This window comes from Alexandromys fortis, unplaced genomic scaffold, assembly GCF_014885135.2.
Source record: "Alexandromys fortis isolate MF-2015 unplaced genomic scaffold, M_Fortis_MF-2015_v1.1 scaffold_38, whole genome shotgun sequence".
NCBI classification, from domain to species: domain Eukaryota; kingdom Metazoa; phylum Chordata; class Mammalia; order Rodentia; family Cricetidae; genus Alexandromys; species Alexandromys fortis.
In genome coordinates this window covers 11,524,225-11,545,366 of record NW_026067916.1, presented here as the reverse complement: position 1 = coordinate 11,545,366, position 21,142 = coordinate 11,524,225, and the positions used below count along the sequence as shown (strand labels likewise).

General features: G+C 43.3%; 1 protein-coding gene across 3 annotated transcripts in view; it reads right to left on the bottom strand.

Moving 5' to 3' along the window:
- The window catches only part of Magi2 (membrane associated guanylate kinase, WW and PDZ domain containing 2), a 1,234,898-nt gene that overhangs the window by 85,496 nt on the left and 1,128,260 nt on the right, over positions 1-21,142 (bottom strand). For all 3 annotated transcript variants that reach the window (XM_050139790.1, XM_050139791.1, XM_050139792.1), the window contains 3 exons: positions 15,436-15,621; positions 13,190-13,346; positions 1,008-1,203 (listed from right to left, as the gene is read on the bottom strand). In XM_050139790.1, the coding sequence (XP_049995747.1) occupies positions 1,008-1,203; positions 13,190-13,346; positions 15,436-15,621 (539 nt within the window). The remainder of the gene's footprint in view (positions 1-1,007; positions 1,204-13,189; positions 13,347-15,435; positions 15,622-21,142) is intronic.

The window sequence follows — 21,142 nt, the reverse complement described above, 5'->3', positions numbered from 1 at the left end:
ATGCGTGACATCATCTCTTCTAAATTCTCCCATTCACTGACGTTAGAGCGCCATAAGTAAGTCTGTGCAGACCACTGGACATCAACTCAGAGGACACAAGGTCAGCGTGTCCTCTAGATGCAGCATGTCCCAGACTCCCTGGCCACCACAGCTCTTAAACTCTGTGGGAGGTAAAGCTGGTCCTTGATTTAATCATGGGACACAATGCAGTTGGATAGAGCAGAACCTGTACTTAATTTCTATCTCGGTATCTCATTCCTGGGTGATGAATATTTACTAGACATTGAGCTCTGGTTTTTCACAGAGGTTGACCATTTACTATGGCCTATTGGGAAGAGCCACGCTTGAGGAAATGGAAGCTCAGAGAAGCCAGGGAAGTCTCAGGAGGAACGTCCAATGCCAACCCTTAGTTGTATACACGGGGGCTTTTTGGCAGTTGCAGTGGCTGCAGGGTGGGTTGTCAAGCCATGCTTGGCTTTGCCATCTGCGTAGAGGCTTGGCTCTTTACCACAGAGTGGGAGGCAGGTGGTCATTTAGAAACAATGGCTCTGAAAGACCCCAGTGGCTGGAATATGTCAAATTTTCTACATTAGTGGTATTCTGAAGGTCTAGCAGGAGCTTAAGAACAATGACTGAAATGGGGGGATAGGAGGAGGCAGAAATTTTTAATAAATAAATAAATTACTTAATTAAAAAAAGAAAAAGAAAAAAAAAGAACAGTGGCTGTTGCTGAGGCTATGTTCTTGGAGTTAGCTTGTTAACTATCATCAAGATGAGTTCAGTCATGACTACCACTGACTCCCGGTTGGTTGTGGATCTGTCCTGCTTCATCTAGAGCAGGCTGATCGATGCACTGATGTTCTGGAGATGCAGGTGTTAGCCCTGACACTGAGGCTAAGAACAGAGGCCTGGCTGTCTGCTCCCGCAGTGTCTGGATGTCCCTTCCAGAGCACTCGCTGCACCCCAGGAAGTCTCTGTGGGGACCCTGTGTCCTCCAGCAGGGGTACCTGTGGCTGCCTGTAGTCGGACAGCGGGTATTGCCTGGTGTCCGGGGAGTGCTGCCTGTAGTCCAAGGGTGGGGGCTGCGGGTAGTCCCCTCCCGGGGGCTGCCTGTAGTCCAGCGGGGGCTGCCTGTAATCGGTGAAGGGAGGTTGCCGGATGTCTGGCTTCACATCTTGCCTCGCTTTCACTTCTGACCTGTAACTAGATAAAGAGAGAGGGAGTCTGCTTTGGCTTTGCAGCACTCTGAGGAAATTAGAAAGACTCTAAGCATGGTCCAGCCACCACAGCTTGTGGGGACCCAAGTTGTGTCTTGTTACATATTTAGGATTTAAGAAGATGAAAGTAATGGTATTATTTAGAAATTGTTGACAAATGTATTATTGGGTACTTTCATTTGCCTCCTTAAGAAACTGACATAAACCGGACAATGGTGGCACATGCCTTTAATCCCAACACTCAGGAGGCAGAAGCAGGTGGATCTCTGCGAGTTTGAGGCCAGTCTGGTCTACAGAGCTAGTTCCAGGACACCAGAGTTACACAGAGAAATCCTGTCTCAAAAAACAACAAAACAAAACAAATCAAGAACAAAACAAAACCCAACAAAACAAATTGACATAAAAGAGATAGATCCCCCAGAACTTTGTAAAAAAGGCGTCATGGATGTTTCTCCCTCACTTTGGCCATTTCAAAGCTGCACAGTTAGGGCTTGGAGGGCTGGCTTAGTAGTTAGGAGCAGGCACTGCTCCTGTAGAGGACTTGAGTTCAGTTCCCAGCGCTCATGTCAGAGGGCTCACAACCTTGTAATCCTACCTCCAAGGAATTTGACTCTTTTGCATTCCACAGGTACTTCATTCATGAGTGCATGCACACCCACACACACACAATTAAAAATAAATAAATCTTTAGAGAAAACCCAACTGCACAATCACTCTAAATCAAGGGAATGAAACATGTCATGCCTCTCTCCCATCCTTCCTCTCTTTCTCTATGCCTCCTCTCTCTCTCTCTCTCTCTCTCTCTCTCTCTCTCTCTCTCTCTCTCCTCTCTCACATATAAACACAATACTTGGAACATGTAAACACAATTGAAATGATCTCTAAGTAGTTTATAAACATGTTATTCATGGCTATTTTTAAAAGTTTTATCTAATTTTATTTTATGTGAATGAATGTTCATCTACATGTACGTGTGAATCGCTGAATGGTACCCTTAAGCAGCTAGGGAAGAGCATCAGATACCTGGAACTGGTTATGAGGAACCATGTGCATGCTGGGAACTGAACCCCAGTCTCTGCCACAACAAGTGCTCTTAAACACGGAGCCATCTCCCCAGTCCCCAGGGTTATTTTAACTGCTAAGCTGCATCTTTGTGAGTAGTTTAGATGGTAAAGACGTGGTAGTAAGGTGTGATCATCAAGTATAACGCAGGCCCAGAGTCACTGGCTCACTGGGAACACTGGGGTTATGTCGCACAAAGCACAGCTTCTTGATTCCATTGTGGTCACGTGATAGCAGGGAAGGCAGAATGACCCAGGGCGGTGTTCGTTTGTGGCGTATTTTTAGCCCTTAGAGCAGAAATAGCAGCTGCGTAATCTCCTAGGCGTTCCCACCGCTCTGAACTGGGGGCGCTCACAAGGGGAGTTACAGCCACTCCCTGATATTGTGGGATCATGGGCATGCCGGTAAGACAAACCCGAAACTCAACACCGTGGAACAGAGGCCCTTAAATGTTAAAGCTCACTGCCTGTTGCTGGAGTATGGCTGTGGTTAGATTAAAACAATATTCTGAAGAATTAGCAAAATACTTTCTTTTCTTTTTTTCTATATAGGGCCTAAATGCAACTCTGGCTGGTCTTGACTTTGGGATGTGCCTCTGTCAGCCTCCTGAGAACTAGGTTTGCTGATGTGTGCTACGGTGTCTGGGGGAATTAAGGAAACGAGATAGTCAGCACACAAGAAGGCTCAAAGCGTGTAGGGTTTTCCACTTCAGACCAGATGGCTTCTTGACCATCATGGCCTATCTGACACGGAGTCCCAACAAACACCAAACAAACAAAACAAACAAAACCTCAAGTGAAGTGGACAGTTAGCACCACTATCACCCAGTATCTGGGGAGGACACATAGGAAGTGCAAAGTAGGGGATGTGTTTACGTGGGCTTCTTGGGAGGTAAGTGGTTTTAGTCTCCCCTCCGAGTAGGTTGCATTTGTTATTAATCCCCCAGGAGAAGGGAGCCTTCTTTCTGTGTCTTGTATAGTTCCAGCTTTGTTGTGTTTCTCCCTAGTCCACCCACCTGTTGAGGTGCAAGCTGCGAACAGAGTTACTTAAAATACGATTTGAATAAGGTGCAAAAGCATGCATTAAACCAGAGGAATCAAACCAGGTGACATTTGCCAGTGTGTGGTGGTTCCCTTCTAGAAATCTCTAGCTCGGTGGTTTGGGTGTCACGCTGTCTTAAGTTACAGCATAGCCACTTCATTTTTATGCTCGGTGTGGTATTGGTTTGAAATGTCCATTTTGTGCTCTATTTCCACCAGATGTGTCATGGGGTGGAGCCAAAGAGAATGAAATGTAAGAATCTCCCGACGATTAGACAAATGACCAGAAGCAGGGAGAGAGAGTGAAGCCTGCTGCATCTTCCATCTTGACCACCAAGCACTCAGTCGTCCCTCTTTTCCACTGCCTGTGTCAGGAATTTCAGGTAACTTCCTACTGAAGGGTTCCTTAACAAGGAAAATGTACTTAATTTTTTTTCTGGCTGTTGCTAACTTTAAAGTGGGTGATACACTGGCTAGAGCAAAAATTAGGTTGGGCTGAATATGTGAACACTTCACTTTAGGGAAAATATAAAATCAGATGATTACAAATTTAAAACACAGGCTTCAGGCTGGGGAGATGGGTCAAGTTGGTAAGGCACTTGCTATACAAGTGTGAGGACCTGAGTTTGAATCCCAGCATCGGTATAAAAGCCGGGTACAGCGATGAGTACCTGTAATCCAGCCCTTCAGGGTAAAAACAGGACGAGATCCGTGAACCTTGCTGACCACACCGTTAACCAATCAGTGAGCTCCAGGTGTAGAACCAACTAGGGAAGGTACCCAATGAACCTCTGCCCTCTGCATTTGGTCATGCATGGCTACCTTACAAAGAAAATGCACTCATGTACACACACACACACACACACACACACATGCACACACGCGTGCACACTCTTAAAAGTTATTTTACATATAAAAAAGGTTACCTACGTAATTCTCCTATCTGCTAATTTCTTCACTAACGATTCTTTAGAGAGAAGATAAAGACAGATGGCAAATGGTAAGTTCTAGCTTTTATGGTGTGGTAAAGACTAAGAAATGCTGCCCAGGAGATATTCCACAGCTTGAGAGCCTTTTATGAATCATTTCTAGGGATGAGAGCCCATAGGATCTCAAGAACTACAAGCAATTAACAGTGGCTGACAGAGGGAGAATTCTTCCCCAGAGATGAGTTTCCTGATTGGCTGTGCAGTGCTCAGTGGTCAGCCCCAGAAGCACACACATGCAAGCAACACTGAAGGGATTGTATTTATCTGTTGATTTGTTTAGATGTGTGTGTAACAGAAATGGTTAAAGGGGAGGAGCTGGATATGGGAAAGGCAGGAAAGAGGAAAGGAAGAAACAACACATTTATATTTTAACTAAATTTTAAAAGGAATCATTTGAGACTGGAGAGACAGCTCAGCAGTTAAGAGCACTGATGCTCTTCCAGAGGACCCTGGTTCAATTCCAAGTACCCACTTGACAGCTCTCAACAGTTGTAGTCCTGGGTGATCTGATACCCTCACACAGACACACATATAGGCCAAATACCAATGCATATAAATTTTAAAAAAAGAAGAAGGAAAAAGAAAAAAAGAATCCTGTTCAGCCTTAGTATCTAGGGTTCTGGTGTGGGAGGGTCTTCTGTCTATGTGTTACTTTCATTGGTTAAATAAAGAGACTGCCTTGGCCTTTTGATAGGGCAGAAAATTAGGTGGGCGGAGTAGACAGAACAGAATCCTGGGAGGAAGAAAGCAGAGTGAGAGAGAGTTGCCATGAAGCCATATGCCATGGCTCTCCTCTCTGAGACAGACGCTCGTTAGACTCATGCTGGTAAGCCACAGTCAAGTGGCAATACACATTAATGGAAATGGGTTAAAGTAATATGTGAGAGTTAGCAAATAAGGAGTTGGAGATAATGGGCCAGGCAGTGTTTAAATGAATACAGTTTCTGTGTGATTATTTTGGGGCTAAGCTAGCCAGGTCAGGAACACCGCTGCTCCTTTTACGACAGGGTTCAAGGTGAATGAAGGGATTTACATCTTCCAATGCTGTCTCCCTTGTGACTTTAAATAGCAAACATCAACTGCCCTTGCTGGCGAACAGCCTGTTCTTTACACTTAGCTTTGGAATATATTCTGTAATAGTTCTCTTCTTTCTAAAGGGATCCTTCTTTATGAACTTATGAACACTTTAGAATTATTTTGTGATTCCTGAGCACCTAGGGTAGCACAGGAAGTTAATCTGGGAGTGAGTGAGGTAGCATACAGTATTGCTTATTCTAATTTGCAGAATAGAAATATTCAAGATTGCCATTATAACTTTCCCCATTCTTGCATGGGAAATGGCTCAGTCTGATATGTAGGAGGGCACGCCTTGTCTGGAAGAACGTGATGTATGACCTGGCTTGGCAGCATCTCTGACATGATCTAGAAACAGGCAAAGACTTTTCCTTTGGCTCCATGGCCATCTTTGGCGGATATAACAAAAATGTTTCTGATATCTGCAAAATCACTGAATCATTTTGTTCATACATAAATGGATCACCGGTAACCATAAAAATGTAAGCCAGGAAACCCAAGTACAGGCCCATAAAAGGCCCTAAACCTGGAGAGGCCACTTCTCAGGTTGTTAATGTTACTGAAGCAAATATGTTGGTGATTTATAAAAATTTTAATGATGTAAATATGCTAATTTCACATTTAGGAAATACTTTATTTTGTGGTCAGGGAAAATGTATCTGCAAAGACCTTTGCTTCCATGACAGGGAAAGGGTAAATCCCAGCTGTAAATGAGAAGGAGATGGGATCCTGCCACCGCCCTCCCAAGGGATTTAACACACTGTCATGGGATCCCACAGTGCCCACCAGAGGCAGCTGTTCTCCCAAGGATTCTAATACACTGTCATGGTTTGCCCTTCAGAGTGGGGGAGCCTCTTTTGGAGAGACATGGCCAGCTGATAGAGATGAGATTACTTATCCCCCTCCCCAAGGCTAGAAGCAGGACCCCAAGTGTAGGGCAGTGTGCGGTGGAAGGAAGAGGAGTGGGTCACCAGATTAACTTCCAGCAAAGACGGGAGCAGGAGTCTGGCTGAGGGGAACACAGGTCCTGGGAATGCCAGTACAATCTGTCCAGATACCACGTGGTGTAAGCAAGCACAGCTGGGGCTTAGCACTGAGGCAACCAGAACTTACTCTTCCTGTGGGCTGTCACATTCTTACCTCTCCAGCATTTGCTCAATGGCGCGTCTCTCCCCTAGCATGTATTAAAAACGTAAGCAGGAACAGTCTCCACAAGAACAGATACAAGGGGGCCACCATTGAGGGAGCAGGCCTGAGCCAGAGAACTCTGCAGGACCAGGCCCAAGGACCAAGCCAGAGATCTCCGGGGAAGCAGGCCCAGGCCAGGGACATCAACAGAAACAGACCTGAGCCAGTGACCTCCACCAGAGCAGGCCTGAATCAGTGAGTCTTGGATCCACTGGCACCTAGAAGATTGATCACTAGAGACACAGCCCTAAGTACACCAATCTGAGGAAAAGACGGATAGACAAGGTAAGAACACACTCAACAGCACAAAGAGCAACACAACACCAATAAAAACTAGTGGCCCTACAACAGCCCTTGAACAAACAAATATAGATGAAGCAGAAGAAAATGACCTAAAAAATAACTTTAGTAGAATGTTTGAGGCCCTCAAAGAGGAAATGGAAAATTCCCTCAAAGAAATGGAGGAAAAGACAAACAAAAATGGGAAGAAATCAACAAATCCCTTAAATAAAACCAAGAAAAAGCAATCAAACAGGTGAAAGAAATGATTAAAGACTTGAAAACTGATATAGAGACAATACAGAAAACACAAACCGAGGAAATTATAGAAATGGAAAGTATGATAAAACGATCTGGAATCACAAACGCCAGCATAAACAGCTGAATACAAGAGATGGAAGAGAGAATCTCAAGCACTGAAGATACAATTGAGGCAATAGACTCATTAGTTTAAGAAAACATTAAATCTAACAAAAGCTTAACACAAAATATACAGGAAATATAGGACACCATGAAAAGACCAAACCTAAGAATTATAGGTATAGAAAAAATAAGAGAACTCCAGCTCAAAGGCACATAAAATATATTCAACAAAATCATAGAAGAAAACTTTTCCAACCTAAAGAAAGATATGCCTATGGAGATACAAGAAGCTTACAGAGCACTAAATAGAGTGGATTAAAAAATAAGTCTCCTCACCACATAATAATCAAAACACTAAACATACAGACTAATAAAAATTATTAAGAGCTGCAAAGTAAAAAGGCCAAGTAACATATAAAGGCAGATCTATCTGAATTACACCTGACTTCTCAATGGAAACAATGAAAGCCAGAAGGTCCTGGTCAAGTGTTTGTTATACAGAATTTAAGAGACCATGGATGCCAGCCCAGACTACTATGCCCAGCAAAACTTTCATTCACCATAGATGGACAAAAGATATTTCATGACAGAACCAGATTTAATCAATACCTAGCCACAAACCCAGCCCTACACAAAGCACTAGAAGGAAAACTCCGACCCAAGGAAGTTGGCTACATCCATAAGAACACAGACAATAGATGATCTCACAGCAGCAAATCCCAAAGAAGGTAAAAACACACACAATAACATCACCAACAACGAAAACTAAAGTAACAGGAACTAGCAATTACTGGTAATTAATATTCCTTATATAAATGGACTCAACTCACCTATAAAAAGGCACAGGCCAAGAGATTGGGTATGAAAACAGAATCTATCCTTCTTCTGCATACAAGAAACACATCTCAACCTCAAAGACAGACATCGTCTCAGAGTAAAAAGTTGGGAAAAGATTTTCCAATAACATGGACCTAAGAAACAAGCTGGTATAGCTATCCTAATATCTAACAACATAGACTTCAAACAAAAATCAATCAAAAGAGACAAAAAAGGATATTTCATATTAGTCACAGTAAAAAATCCATCAAGAGGAAATCTCAATACTGAACATCTATGCTCTAAATACAAGGGCACCCTCATATGTAAAAGAAACACTTCTAAGGCTTAAATCACACATCAAACCCCACACACTAATAGTTGGAGACTTCAACATTCCCCTCTCACCACTGGACAGGTCAGTCAGACAGAAAATAATTAATAGAGAAATAAGGGAACTAAAAGACGTTATGACTAAAATGGACTTAACAGACATCTATAGAACATTCCATCCAAACATAAAAGAATATACCTTCTTCTCAGCACCTCAGGGAAGCGTCTCAAAAATTGACCACATACTACGTAACAAAGCAAACCTCAACAGATAAAAAAAAAATTGGAATAACCCAATGTATCTTATCAGGTCACCATGGCTTAAAATTAGAATTCAACAGCAAGACTAATTCCAGAAAGCCCACAAACACATGGAAATTAAACAATTCTCACCTGAATCATCAATGGGTCAAGGAAGAAATAAAGAAAGAAATTAAAGACTTCCTAAAATTCAATGAAAATGACCATACAACATACTCAAATTTATGGGACACAATGAAAACAGTGTTAAGAAGAAAGTTCATAGCACTAAATGCCTACATAAAGAAACTGGAAAAATACCACACTAGTGATTTAACAAAACACCTGAAAACTCTAGAAGCAAACTAACCCAGGAGGACTAGACTGCAGGAAATAATCAATTGAGAGCTGAAACCAACAAATTAGAAATAAAGAAAACAATTCAAAGAATCAATCAGACAAAGAGTTGGTTCTTAGAGAAAATCAACAAAATAGACAAACCTTTATCCAGGTTAACCAAAAGGCAGAGAAAGAATATCCAAATTAACAAATTCAGAAATGAAAAGGGGAACATAACAACAGACAGAGAGGAAACCCAGAGAATCATTCGGTCATATTTCAAAAACCTGTACTCCACCAAATTGGAAAACTTAAAGGAAATGGATAACTTTCTGGATAAATATCACTTACCAAAATTAAATCAAGACCAGATAAGCAAATTAAATAGACCAATGACCGCTAAACAATTAGAAACAGCCATCAAAAGTATCTCAACCAAAAAAAAAAAAAAAAAGCCCAGGGCCAGATGGTTTCAATGCATAATTCTACAAGATTTTCAAAGAAGAACTAATACCAATACTCCTCAAATTGTTCCACATAATAGAAACAGAAGGAATATTGCCAGTTGTTCTTATGAGACTACAATTACCCTGATACCCAAACCACACAAGGACATTACTAAGAAAGAGAATTACAGATCAGTTTCACTCATGAACAGTGATGCAAAAATGCTCAATAAAATACTGGCAAATTGAATCCAAGAACACATCAGAAAAATCATTCACCATGACCAACTTGGCTTCATCCCAGAGATGTAGGGATGGTTCAATATACCAATGTCTGTCAATGTAATCCACCATATAAACAAACTGAAAAAAAAAAGATCAGATGATCACCTCATTAGATGCTGAAAAAGCCTTCAACAAAATACAACATCCCTTCATGATAAAGGTCTTGGAGAGATCAGGGATACAAGGAACATACCTAAACATAATAAAGGCAATATACAGAAAACCAACAGCCAACTTCAAAATAAATGGAGAGAAACTCAAAGCAAGCCCACTGAAATCAGAAAGAAGACAAGGTTGTTCACTCTTTCCATATCTATTCAATATAGCACTTGATGTTCTAGCTAGAGCAATAAGACAACAAAAAAAGGTCAAAGGGATACAAATCAGAAAAGAAGAAGTCAAACTCTCACTGATTGCTGATGATATGATAGTTTACATAAGCAACCCCCAAAATTTCTACAACTAATAAACACCTTCAGTAATGTAACAGGATACAAGATGAACTAAAAAAAAAAAAAAAAACAGTAGCTTTCCTTTATACAGATAATAATTGGGCTGAGAAAGAAGTCAGGGAACATCACCACCATTCACAATAGCCACAAATAGCATAAAATATCTCAGAGTAACTCTAACCAAACAAGTGGAAGACCGGTATGACAAGAACTTTAAATCTAAGAAGAAAGAAATTGAAAAAGGCACCAGAAAATGGAAAGATCTCCCATGCTCTTGAATAGGTAGAATTAACACAGTAAAGATGGCAATCTTACTAGAAGCAATCTTCAAATTTAGGCAATGCCCTTCAAAATCCCAATAAAATTCACAGGTCTTGGAAGAATGGTATTCAACTTCATATGGAAAAGCAAAAAATCCAGGATAGCCAATACAATCCTGTACAGTAAAGGAACGTCTGGAGGCATCACAATCCCTGACTTCAAACTCTACTACAGAGCTACAGTACTGAAAACTGACTGGTAATGGCATAAATCAGACAGGAGGACCAATGGAATCAAATTGAAGACCAGATATCAATCCACACACCTACAAATACCTGATTTTTGACAAAGAAACAAAAAATATCAAATGCAAAAAGAAAGCATATTTAACAAATGATGCTTGTATAACTGCGCATCAACATGTAGAAGAATGAAAATAGATCCATAACTATCACCATGCACAAAACTCAAGTTCAAATGGATCAAAGACTTCAACATAAATCCAACCACACTGAACCTTATAGAAGATAAAGTGAGAAGTACACTTGAATGCATTGGCACAGGAGACCACTTCCTAAATATAACCCCAGCAGCACAGACACTGAGAGAAATAATTAAAAGTGGGACCTCCTGAAACTTACAAGCTTCTGCAGAGGACATGATAAAATGGCAGCCTACAGAATGGAAAAAGATCTTCACCAACTCCACATCAGACTGATCTCCAAAATATACAAAGAACTCAAGAAATTGGTCATCAGAAGAACAAATAATCCAATAATAAAATTGGGTACAGACCTAAACAGAGAGGTCTCAACAGATGTATCTAAAATGGCTGAAAGACACTTAAGGAACTGCTCAACATCCTTAGCCATCAGAGAAATGCAAATCAAACCAACTCTGAGATTCCATCTTACCCTTGTCAGAATGGCCAAGATCAAAAACACTCTTGACAACTTATGCTGGAGAGGATGTGGGGTAAAGGGAACACTCCTCCATTGTTGGTGGGAGTGCAAACTGGTACAGCCCCTTTGGATGTCACTGTGGCGATTTTTCAGAAAATTAGGAAACAACATTCCTCAAGACCCAGCAGTACCACGTTTGGGTATATATCCAAAGGATGCTCAATTGTATCACTAGGACATGTGCTCAACTATGTTCATAGCAGCATTGTTTGTCATAGCCAGAACCTGAAAACAACCTAAATGCCCCTCGACCAAAGAATGGATAAGAAAAATGTGGTACATTTTCACAATGGAGTACTACATGGCAGAAAGAAAACAATGATATCTTGAAATTTGTGGTCAAATGGATGGATCTAGAAAACATCATATTGAGTGAGGTAACCCAAACCTAGAAAGACAAATATATTATGTACTCACTCATAAGTGACTTTTAGACATAAAGCAAAGAAAAAATAGCCTACAATTCATAATCCCAGAGAACGTAGACAACAATGAGGACCCTAAGAGGGACATCCATGGATCTAATCTACAGGGGAAGTAGAAAAAGATAAGATCTCCTTAGTAAATTGGGAATAGGAGGACCCATGGGAGAGGGTAGAAGGGGAGAGGAGAGGATGGGAGGGAAGTGGAGAAAAATATATAGCTCAATAAAAACTATTAGAAAAAATAAAAAAAACCATAAGCAGCTAAGATGGTCACTTTTCCACGAAAGGACACATGAAAATCATGACAGAGTGGGTCTTATGGAATGTGAGACAGGGAAATCCTTGTTCTGAGATGGTCTGAGTGGTGGAGTCAGGGGTCTGGAAATCAAAAGGAGTCTTACTCCACCCACTGACATGCGGTGGGCATGGGAAGCAGCTGTTCAGAAAATGCTGGAATCGTAAGGCTAACGAGGTATTTACATTCAGGTATGTTCTGTTTTTCTCCCGTTGGAAGGAAGGGAAACATGGGGACACACCCTTCCTCATTTGTTTAATGGCTCAACCCAAGCTGGGCTCTCTGCTACACAGAAGTCACTGTAAGACATTTTATTATTATATGCTATTCCTGTCGTCTAGAGGTGCAAAGGACCTTATTCCCTCATGAGCTCAGGAGGCTTCCTGTATGGGATGGATGCCTCGTTAGACTGCGGGGTCTCGCTCAGTTGGTGGAAAGCGGACAGTCACAACTGGTTCAGAGCCCGTTTGCATCTCCTCCCCTCCGCCCTGCCGTCGTGCTTCAGGGTACCATGTTTGTGGCTCAGTGCTTTTCTGCAGCCATATTTCCGCTCTCCGTCTCTTTTCCCTGCCAGCTATCAGTCAGCTCTGTGGGGGGACGAGTGAGAATTTCAGAGAGGAGAATCCAGAGGTGTCACCTGCCAGCCTGAAACCAATAGAAGCTCCCCACTCTATCAGGACAAACACGAGGACTTTCAATACGCTTTGCCAGGGCCTTGGGGTTAGCTTGTCACCCTCTGTGGGCTCATCTCTAGCTCCCCCAAACACTATTCCACAGCAACCCTGGCCTGGCTTCTGTCCTTCATGCTTAGAAGGTTCTCTCTCCTGCCAGAGGACCTTGGCCTGTGTTCTCATTCTAGAAGCTCCTTGATGCTCCCAGATAGTTAACCCCAACTCATCTGCCACGGCTCCAGCATTTCTGAAGGGAAGCTTCTCTACTCGCAGGGCCGATGTTGAGTTATAGCTACTAATGAAACAATCAACTCAACTCCCCTCTGAAACCACACAAAATCACACGCAGTAATTTCAGCTGTGGGAAAAACCTCTCCCTGCTGAGTCCTGAACTGTCTCCCAGGCACGCTCTTTCTGCCTCTCAGAGTCAGAAAAGTCAGAGGAAATGTTACCTGTTTTCATGTCCTTGCAGCTGAAGAGGTTGAGGAGGAGCTGGCTGGGCAACAGGGCTGTTGGGGGTGGCTGGGCTCGGCTGGGCCAGAGGGCTGTGCTGCTGGGCCATGGGACTCTGCTTCTCTGAGCTGGGTGCGGATACTGGACTGTTGAGCTCTGATGGGAACCAAGGCAACAGATGTGGTCAGGTTGGCATCTGATCAGGGGCAAGAAGTAAAGAGAGGTTGGGGCTCATTGCCTCCTTGAATGCTTCCAAGCCTCGGCCATTTCAGTTTCTGCCGGGCTTTCCACTAGCAGGTTAGTCTTACCAAGGTCCGCGGCATTCCTAGAAGAAGGAGTCTTCTTTTATTAACTACAGTTGCCGAGTAAAGTTATGAACAGTCTTGTCATTTTGTGGGAGAAAAGCTCACCAAAACAAACAAACCAAAGTAGAAACAACATACTAAAACTATGAGAACACAACTCAAAGGGACAAGATAAAATATTAAAATTATTGCTGAGAGACCATGTTCTAGCTAGCTAACACCTTTTGACTGTTTAAGACATCTCTCCCTTTTCTTTAGACACAGGTTCACTCTGTAGCCCAGTTGATTCTAAAGAGGTGGCCTTTACTCCACCTGCCAAGGAGCTGGGTTGTGGGGTGTGTGCCACCATACCCAGCCCAAGTCCTCCAGCCTTCCAGCGTGTGGACAGGAGGCTAGCTATAGAAGCTGAAACACTGTTACCATCCCTTCTCTGGCCCCTCGGCAGGCTCACTAGGAGACCTCTGTACTCACAGATCTCCAGAAGGAAAAAAGAACTCCACACATAGGGAGATTCATGAGGCTATTTCCAAAACTGCTTCTTGGTGCTTTCTTACCTCAACAACATAAAAAGTTAATGGATCCAACCTTCGCACGTTAGAGTAAAGGCAGGACCAACCCTCCAGACAGGAGGGCAGAGAAGCACGCCTCGTTTGTAGCAGCCGGTTTTGACGACAGTTCATTCCCGTTGACTGTCATATACAGACTGGTGCCTTCAGACAACAGGCTAAAACTACAGCCCTTATCATCTGTCTGTCTGCTTGTGTAGCTGGGTAATGAGGGCAGGTGGCCTATTTGTTTTCTGATATAAACCACTTTTCTGTCTTCTCCTACAGTTCAAATGTCTTAACATCATCTCCGTTTTTGACATTCTTCATATCAGGGTCAGATAATTCTTCACTATGGGGCGTTGTCCCGAGCATTCCAGGAAGTGTGAGCATTCTATCTGTGATCTCTGTTCACTTGATGGCAGTCATTTCCTCACCCCAATCATGGCAGTCAAAACTGTCTCTAGACAGTATCAGGTATTATTCCCCAAGGGCCCCAAATCACCCTAGTTAGGAGCTCCTGATTTATAATTAAATTCAGGAGGCTGGCTACTCTGCCATATATATGATAGCCCTAAAATGGAATTGGTAGGGAACTGAGTCAAATACAGAATACAAAGTAAGCTCTTCAGCCCCTGGAGGGGACCCATAGCTGCTCATCAGTGAGTTCCTTCAGTCCCTGGAGGAGATCCATGGCTACTCATCATTGAACTCCAGAGATGAACCTTTTCAGTTCCATTGATGAGCCAGAAGCTATAGCCCAGCAATCAGCCTCCTGTGCACTGAAATAGTGAAAGAATGCAGACGGGCCTCAGTTGTGAGTGTGAGTTGTTCACTGTTGCGAAACTGTCAGGTGCTGGGGGGAGGCTTATACAAAGAAATTCAAATGGCTAAGTGGGAACTTTACAATCTTATCAGATGCAACATTTCCTAAATCTAAATGAGCTCTCTTTGGATTGCAAGACTAAAACTTTCCTGGGCATTTCAAAATCAATCTGACTTTGAAGACTTTTCTAGAGATGAATTACTATCATGATCAAGCATCCCTCCCCTGCCTTGTTTTTCCTTTAAGCTCTGCATCGCTACCTGCTGGATTGAGTGAGTTTTGCCTTTAGATCTCCATAGAACTAGCGGGCCTGAGGCCCTAGGAAAGCTCTCGTAGCCCCAAGTCCCGGGATTCCCGAGTCTCGGGATTCATTCTACTGAGCACGCGGCACCACAAAGTTGATTTCTAAATGAAGCCGGCAGGTGCAGGTTTGGGGAAGGTGGAAGTGGCCGTCAACCTAACCTGCACACGCAGACAGTGCTCTGATGTCTGGGGGGGGGGGGCTCCAGAAGCGGGTGAGTCTGTCTGCCATCTGACTGCCTCTCCGCAAGGCCACCTCAGGCACTCACCCTCCTGAGGGATGATGCGAAGGGTGACGCTAAGGCCCGCATCCTTGACGAGCTTCACGATGTCGGCATGAGGCATGTTGACGATAGACTGGCCGTTGACTGCCAAGATCCGGTCTCCCACTTTTAGCTTTGCACAGCGATCTGCAGGACTCCCGTCAATGATGCGTCCGATTTTATGGGGCACGGCTAAAAAAACCCCAACAGAAACAGGTGTCAGGGACATCACCAGGATATGTTCTATCTTTCAGTCCTGCCTAAGACAAGAAACGCAATGTCAGAATTCTTTCCTTCATCGGTGTCTCCGTCTTTTCGAATAACAACCATTTCTAATAATGTGGTTCTCTGAATACTACTGAGACCAAGGTCCCTTAAACCAAGTCCTTTGCAGAGAGAGACAGGCCAACTCTAAACCCAAAGAACAGAGGTTCTCAAATTTTGAGGTATATCAAACCCATCTGAGCATCAAGTATAAACTCTCTAAACCTTATCCAAGCATCAGAATCTGAATGTTGAGGCAGGAAACAAGGACCCCGAGTTTCTAAGCATCATCCTGGAAGAGTCCAGCATATGCCAGTGTTTGAGAACCACGGGTGTAGAAGAGTGTGCAAAAAGCTCAAACTGAGAGACAGTGGTACGGCTTCTGGGTGGTACAATAAGTGACAGGAACTTAAAAGAGATCTCCATCTGACTGACAGGAGGAAAAAGGGAAATCCAGAAGCACCCACTAATCCAGGGAGCAGCTCCCTGGCAACGGGACAGGACTTCCTATAGTCTGCTGTGATTGAACTTAAGGGCAGCACGTTCTCTGTCATTCTGTCCTTTCCACTTCACGAGTGTTCCTGAGAACACACTAATGTCAACAGTGCAATGGTGTTCATCAAACCTAAGATGCCATTGGTGGAAAAGATACAATTTTAAGGGTCACAAGAAAGAAAAAAACAGAGACTTGACCCCTTAAACAATGACACTCATTAACCAGAAGATATGACTGCTGAGATATTAAAATACTGCGAGAGGTTTAGCGTTGGCATAACTTTTATGCAATACTTTGACACACTTTACTTTCATCTTCAATGTGTATGTTTGAGAAGAGCCAGGCAGACGGGATGCATATCTCAGGGTGACTGAGATTCGGTGTAGATGATGGACTGCATACCAAGGCTGCTGTGCCTGGGCTCAGATCCCGATAGTACACAGCGTCAGCATGTCACGTCAAAGAACTGAGCTAGTGTGTACAAACAGAAGGATGCAGTGCGGGAGGCCCTTCTGTCTACGGGTTGCTTTGATTGGTTAATGAGTAAAGGAACTGCTTTTGGCCTATAGCAGAGCAATAGGGCAACAGAGCCAGGCGGGGAAAACTAAACTGAATGCTGAAGGAGGAAAAAAGCCGGGTCGGGAGATGCCATGGATCCGCGGCTGCCAGAGATAGACATGCTGACACTTTAGCTGGTAAGCCACTGCCATGTGCTACGAAGATCACCACATGATGGATATGGGTTAAAATAAGATGCCAATAAGAAGCTAGAGCTAATGGGTCAAGCAGTGCTGTAATTAATATAGTTTCTGTGTGGTTATTTCGGTTCTGGGTGGCCGGGACAAACAAGCAGGCCCTCCTCCAACAGATGCAGCCCACAGTTCAGATTCTCTAAGGAAGTCTACACCTTGAGCTCTTAGTTTGGTTGCATGTGTTAGAGTGAGGGGCGGAATTTTAAGCTAATAACCACGGAGAGGAAGGACAATTAGCGAGTTAAGGAGCTAGGACCTTGCTCACTCTTCTCCTCAGAAAGGTTACAAAGAGCATATAAAAATATCGGCCAAGTTTGTGTCCCCGAAGTGAAACTCAATTATGTTTCAGCCCAAGCTCATTTTTATTTACCATAAGCACTAATGCGTTTAATCAGGAGAGCACTATTTAGAGTTTACTAATGATGAGTTTTTCAGGCAGAAATGTAATTAGAACAATTACTGATTCAAAACTAATAATACAGGGGACCAGCGAGGTGGCTCACCAGGTAGAGGTCCTTGCCCGACCGAGGGCTTGGGATTAATCTCCAGATCTCACAGGCAGCAAGAACGATCTGGCTCTGGGGAGTTGTCCTCACATCTCCACAGTACACTTGCACACACACACACACACACACACGTGCACACGCACACACACACAGAGGCATACACACGTGAACTAAAAGGAATAAATGTAAAAGAATGTAGATATTGAAAGGTGCTTGGCTTTCAGCCATAACTAAGGGGAGAATTTTCCTTTCTTTTCTTTTTTTCTGCTGTTTTCCCCTCCCATACTCAACAGTTCTTGGAATGATCCATAAATAGTTTGGCTTTCTCACCCATAAATGTGTATATTGTCATCTATCCTGTGATCTTTGGGAAGTTGCCTAAGAGCTCTTAACTTTTTCTCAACTATTATTGTGATAACAACATCACTGGCCTCACAGAAGTTCTGAGACCTAGATGAACAGTCATATGTAGGTGGCCAGTAGAACAGTGCCTGGTCCTTAAGGATTAACTACCATTTTATAACTGTTTCCTCTCAAATCTTTCCTACGTAATCGTTTGTGCATGCATAATGTGTGTATGTGTGCATGCATGCATGTATGCATGCCCTGATGTAATTTCTCATGATACGGGATAACTTGTAAAAAAGAAAACCAAAGGAACATGAAGAGTACCATCCTCCGAGCATCGCGTGGGAAATGACTTTGTTTACGACAAAGCGATGGCCTTCAGGGAGTGGGTGGACACTGAGGAGGCCGAGTCTGTCTTTCTCTGATTTCCCATCAAAACCATTGCCCATCTTTGTGGAAAATACCAACTTGGAGCTACTAGTTTATTATTCAAAGAAAAATCAGCGCAGCGTGGATCTCTTGCGTGTCTACTTTCGTGTTTATTGAGGGCGAATAACCATTCCTTCTACCTCTTTTGAGTACTTCCTAACACAGGGCAAGCACTTCATTAAATGATATTTATTTATTTAATATATAAATTTAATTTTTACTTAACGTTTATTTAACATTAGCATTAAAATTTAACATTTAATTTAAAAGTTACTTATCCATATCGCTGTATTTGAATTAAGATGTGCATAATGTAGTCCTTAAATCCTATTAAGTAACTGATATTATTATGAATTTGCAGTGGAAGAAACGGATAGAAAGCAGATAGCACTTAGTAATTTGTTCAAGGTCACAAACGGCAAATGGGGCTCAGAGCCCCAGCGACCTGGAGTCCAGCAATCAGAGATCTCGGTGAATCTACCGCTCTGCCTCTTGGCTTTTTCTGATATCCGACCGACCTCTAACCTATAGCTCACCTTGAGCATCAGCCTGTGCTTTTATCTGGAACTGTACCCTGCCTCTGGGCTAGGACTCAAACCGCGCACGTGCAGTGAGGACGCAGGGGGAGGGTGGAAACCAGACTGTCCTTGAATGGTGTGTGTGTGTGTGTGTGTGTGTGTGTGTGCCTGATCCAGCTTCGGTGAGACAGGAAGAGAGAAAGGAAAACCTGGTAGCCTCAGATCCTGTAAGACTTCACATTGCCGTGCTGTGCCATTTCTTTGCTTGAAGAAATTTGGGGGCGGGGTATGACAATCGCTGACTTTTTTTTTTTTTTAATGAAATTCAAAAGTATACCGCAGGACACGGACAAACGGTGCTCGGCTGGCTGGTTTTCTGCTTTGACTTACCGCTCCCCTCTTTTTCCCTCCGCTCTGCCGTGTCACCTGGAATTTACTGGGCATGAAATCCCAAGTGTTTCCAAATACAGTCTCCTCCCCGCAATTCTGTATACTCAACAACAATGAAAGTAAACAACCCAAGGCTGTTCTCAGTCTCCAAGTGCCACTCAGAGCCATTAGTTCAATTCCTTACAGCACAGCAATCAAGCATATTTTTCTGTAAGAAAAACATGCTAGGGTCAAATCCAGCCCTGCAGTCCTTGCCTGTGCCATCAAACCTTGGAGTGCTTCCTTTCTGATGGGTCTGTGGGATCAGAAGCACTTACTTCACCAGGGACAGGGGGATGACTTATCTGAGCGTTGAAAGCCCTGCTGCCTGAAATCTCGAGATGAACACAGCAATTTAACTTTCTTTCAGTAGTCAGAGTAATGTTAAAGGGAAAGAAAAAAAAAAACCCTAAAACGGAAACAAATTCTATGTCAGCCTCTTGGCAGCTGCTCCAGCCTCACTTTCCTCTGTTGTCAATTCCACTTCTTATACAAGTGCATTCTGATGTAAGACAAGTCTTCAACAAGGGTGCTTCCAAAGGAGATTCTCTCCTGGAACAAGACATAGTCCCGTTTGCTCAGAGGTAAGGTCAGTAGAGCGACCCCCACTCCCCATCCCGTGCCTTTTGTGGGATGCTGATGGAATTACAGAGCAGCAAAGACGTCCTGACCTTGGTGTCTACCACAGGGATGAACAGCATTTATTAATTCTCCCAGAACCGATGATGTGAGTGTGCAGTCCATTTAGAGGCGTGCCTCGGAGACATCGTCTGTTGGGAGGTGACATAGATCAAGCCTCTCCATCAGTCTTCCTGCCGTGGCGTGTTTGGGGTGCCCAGATATTGGGGGGAAGCCACAGGGCATCATTTGGTTTTGGACATACTGACACAGGGTAAGAGATGATATGTCGCTAGATAGGAATTTTAACTGAAGACTCCAAATTATAGAGAAAGAAATGCGTCTCTCATTCATCCCATACCAATGTCTTGGCAATACAATCTGTACTCTCCTAGGGGTGAGGCACCTGTTTTGCTATTGCCCGAAATACCGTAACATTTCTTAGGAATATTCAGAAAGTCTCTTGGTCTAGGTTTTCTCCATAGTGAGATCTAAAGGCCAAGGTCCTGGGTCTCCAGCAACATCACCGCAGGAGACCATGCTGCTCCTTCTCTGCTTGGCTCCTTACTGGATCTCCAGATGGCCAACTCAGGCTTTCTCCGATCCTTCATCTAAGCGGCCTAAGTTATTCGATGAACAAGACTGAGTGCTGCCTTAGGTCAGTTTCCATGACGATGGCAGCATGACCACCTGTAGACCTTGTCATCTGTTGATTGGTTGTGTGCTCGAAATGTATTTATCCAGTCATTTGTTTGAGGCGGGGTCTTGACAATTTTCCCAGGTTGGTTTGGAGCTCCCTGCAGCCCAGGCTGGCCCCACTTCCAGAGGGCTGGGGTTACAGGCATGCGCCACCATGCTTAGCCATTTTTCTTCCTTTGCTGGAATCCTGGGAGAAGAGGTTATTAGATCCTTTCCCCTGTTCTTTTCTGTCATTATTGCAGTATTTTCATCACAGTTGCTTGGGTGTCTTTCACCTCAGAGCAAGGAAAGCTTGCCCCTGCTATTTACATTTAATTATCTCCTCGTTAGCAAGTCCTACAGAGTGGCCTCGTATATGGAGGACAGCATTTGACAGCAGAAGTGGAATTTGCATCAATCATGCCAACTTTACGAGAGGGGAAATAGTTCTAAAAACTAAAAAGCGTGACAAACAGATACTTCAAAGGCAATCAATACCAAAAGCTAACATTACTTCACAATCTACTAATTAGCGAAGGTGAAACTTAGCTTGAAGAAGCCAAGGAATCTATGGCCTGATAATTTTTTTTTAATACTGGGTGACTGCCATCATTTTTCTTTCGCTAAGCTGTGAAAAGTATTGATCATATGGCTTTGAAATTGTGGGCTGGGGCA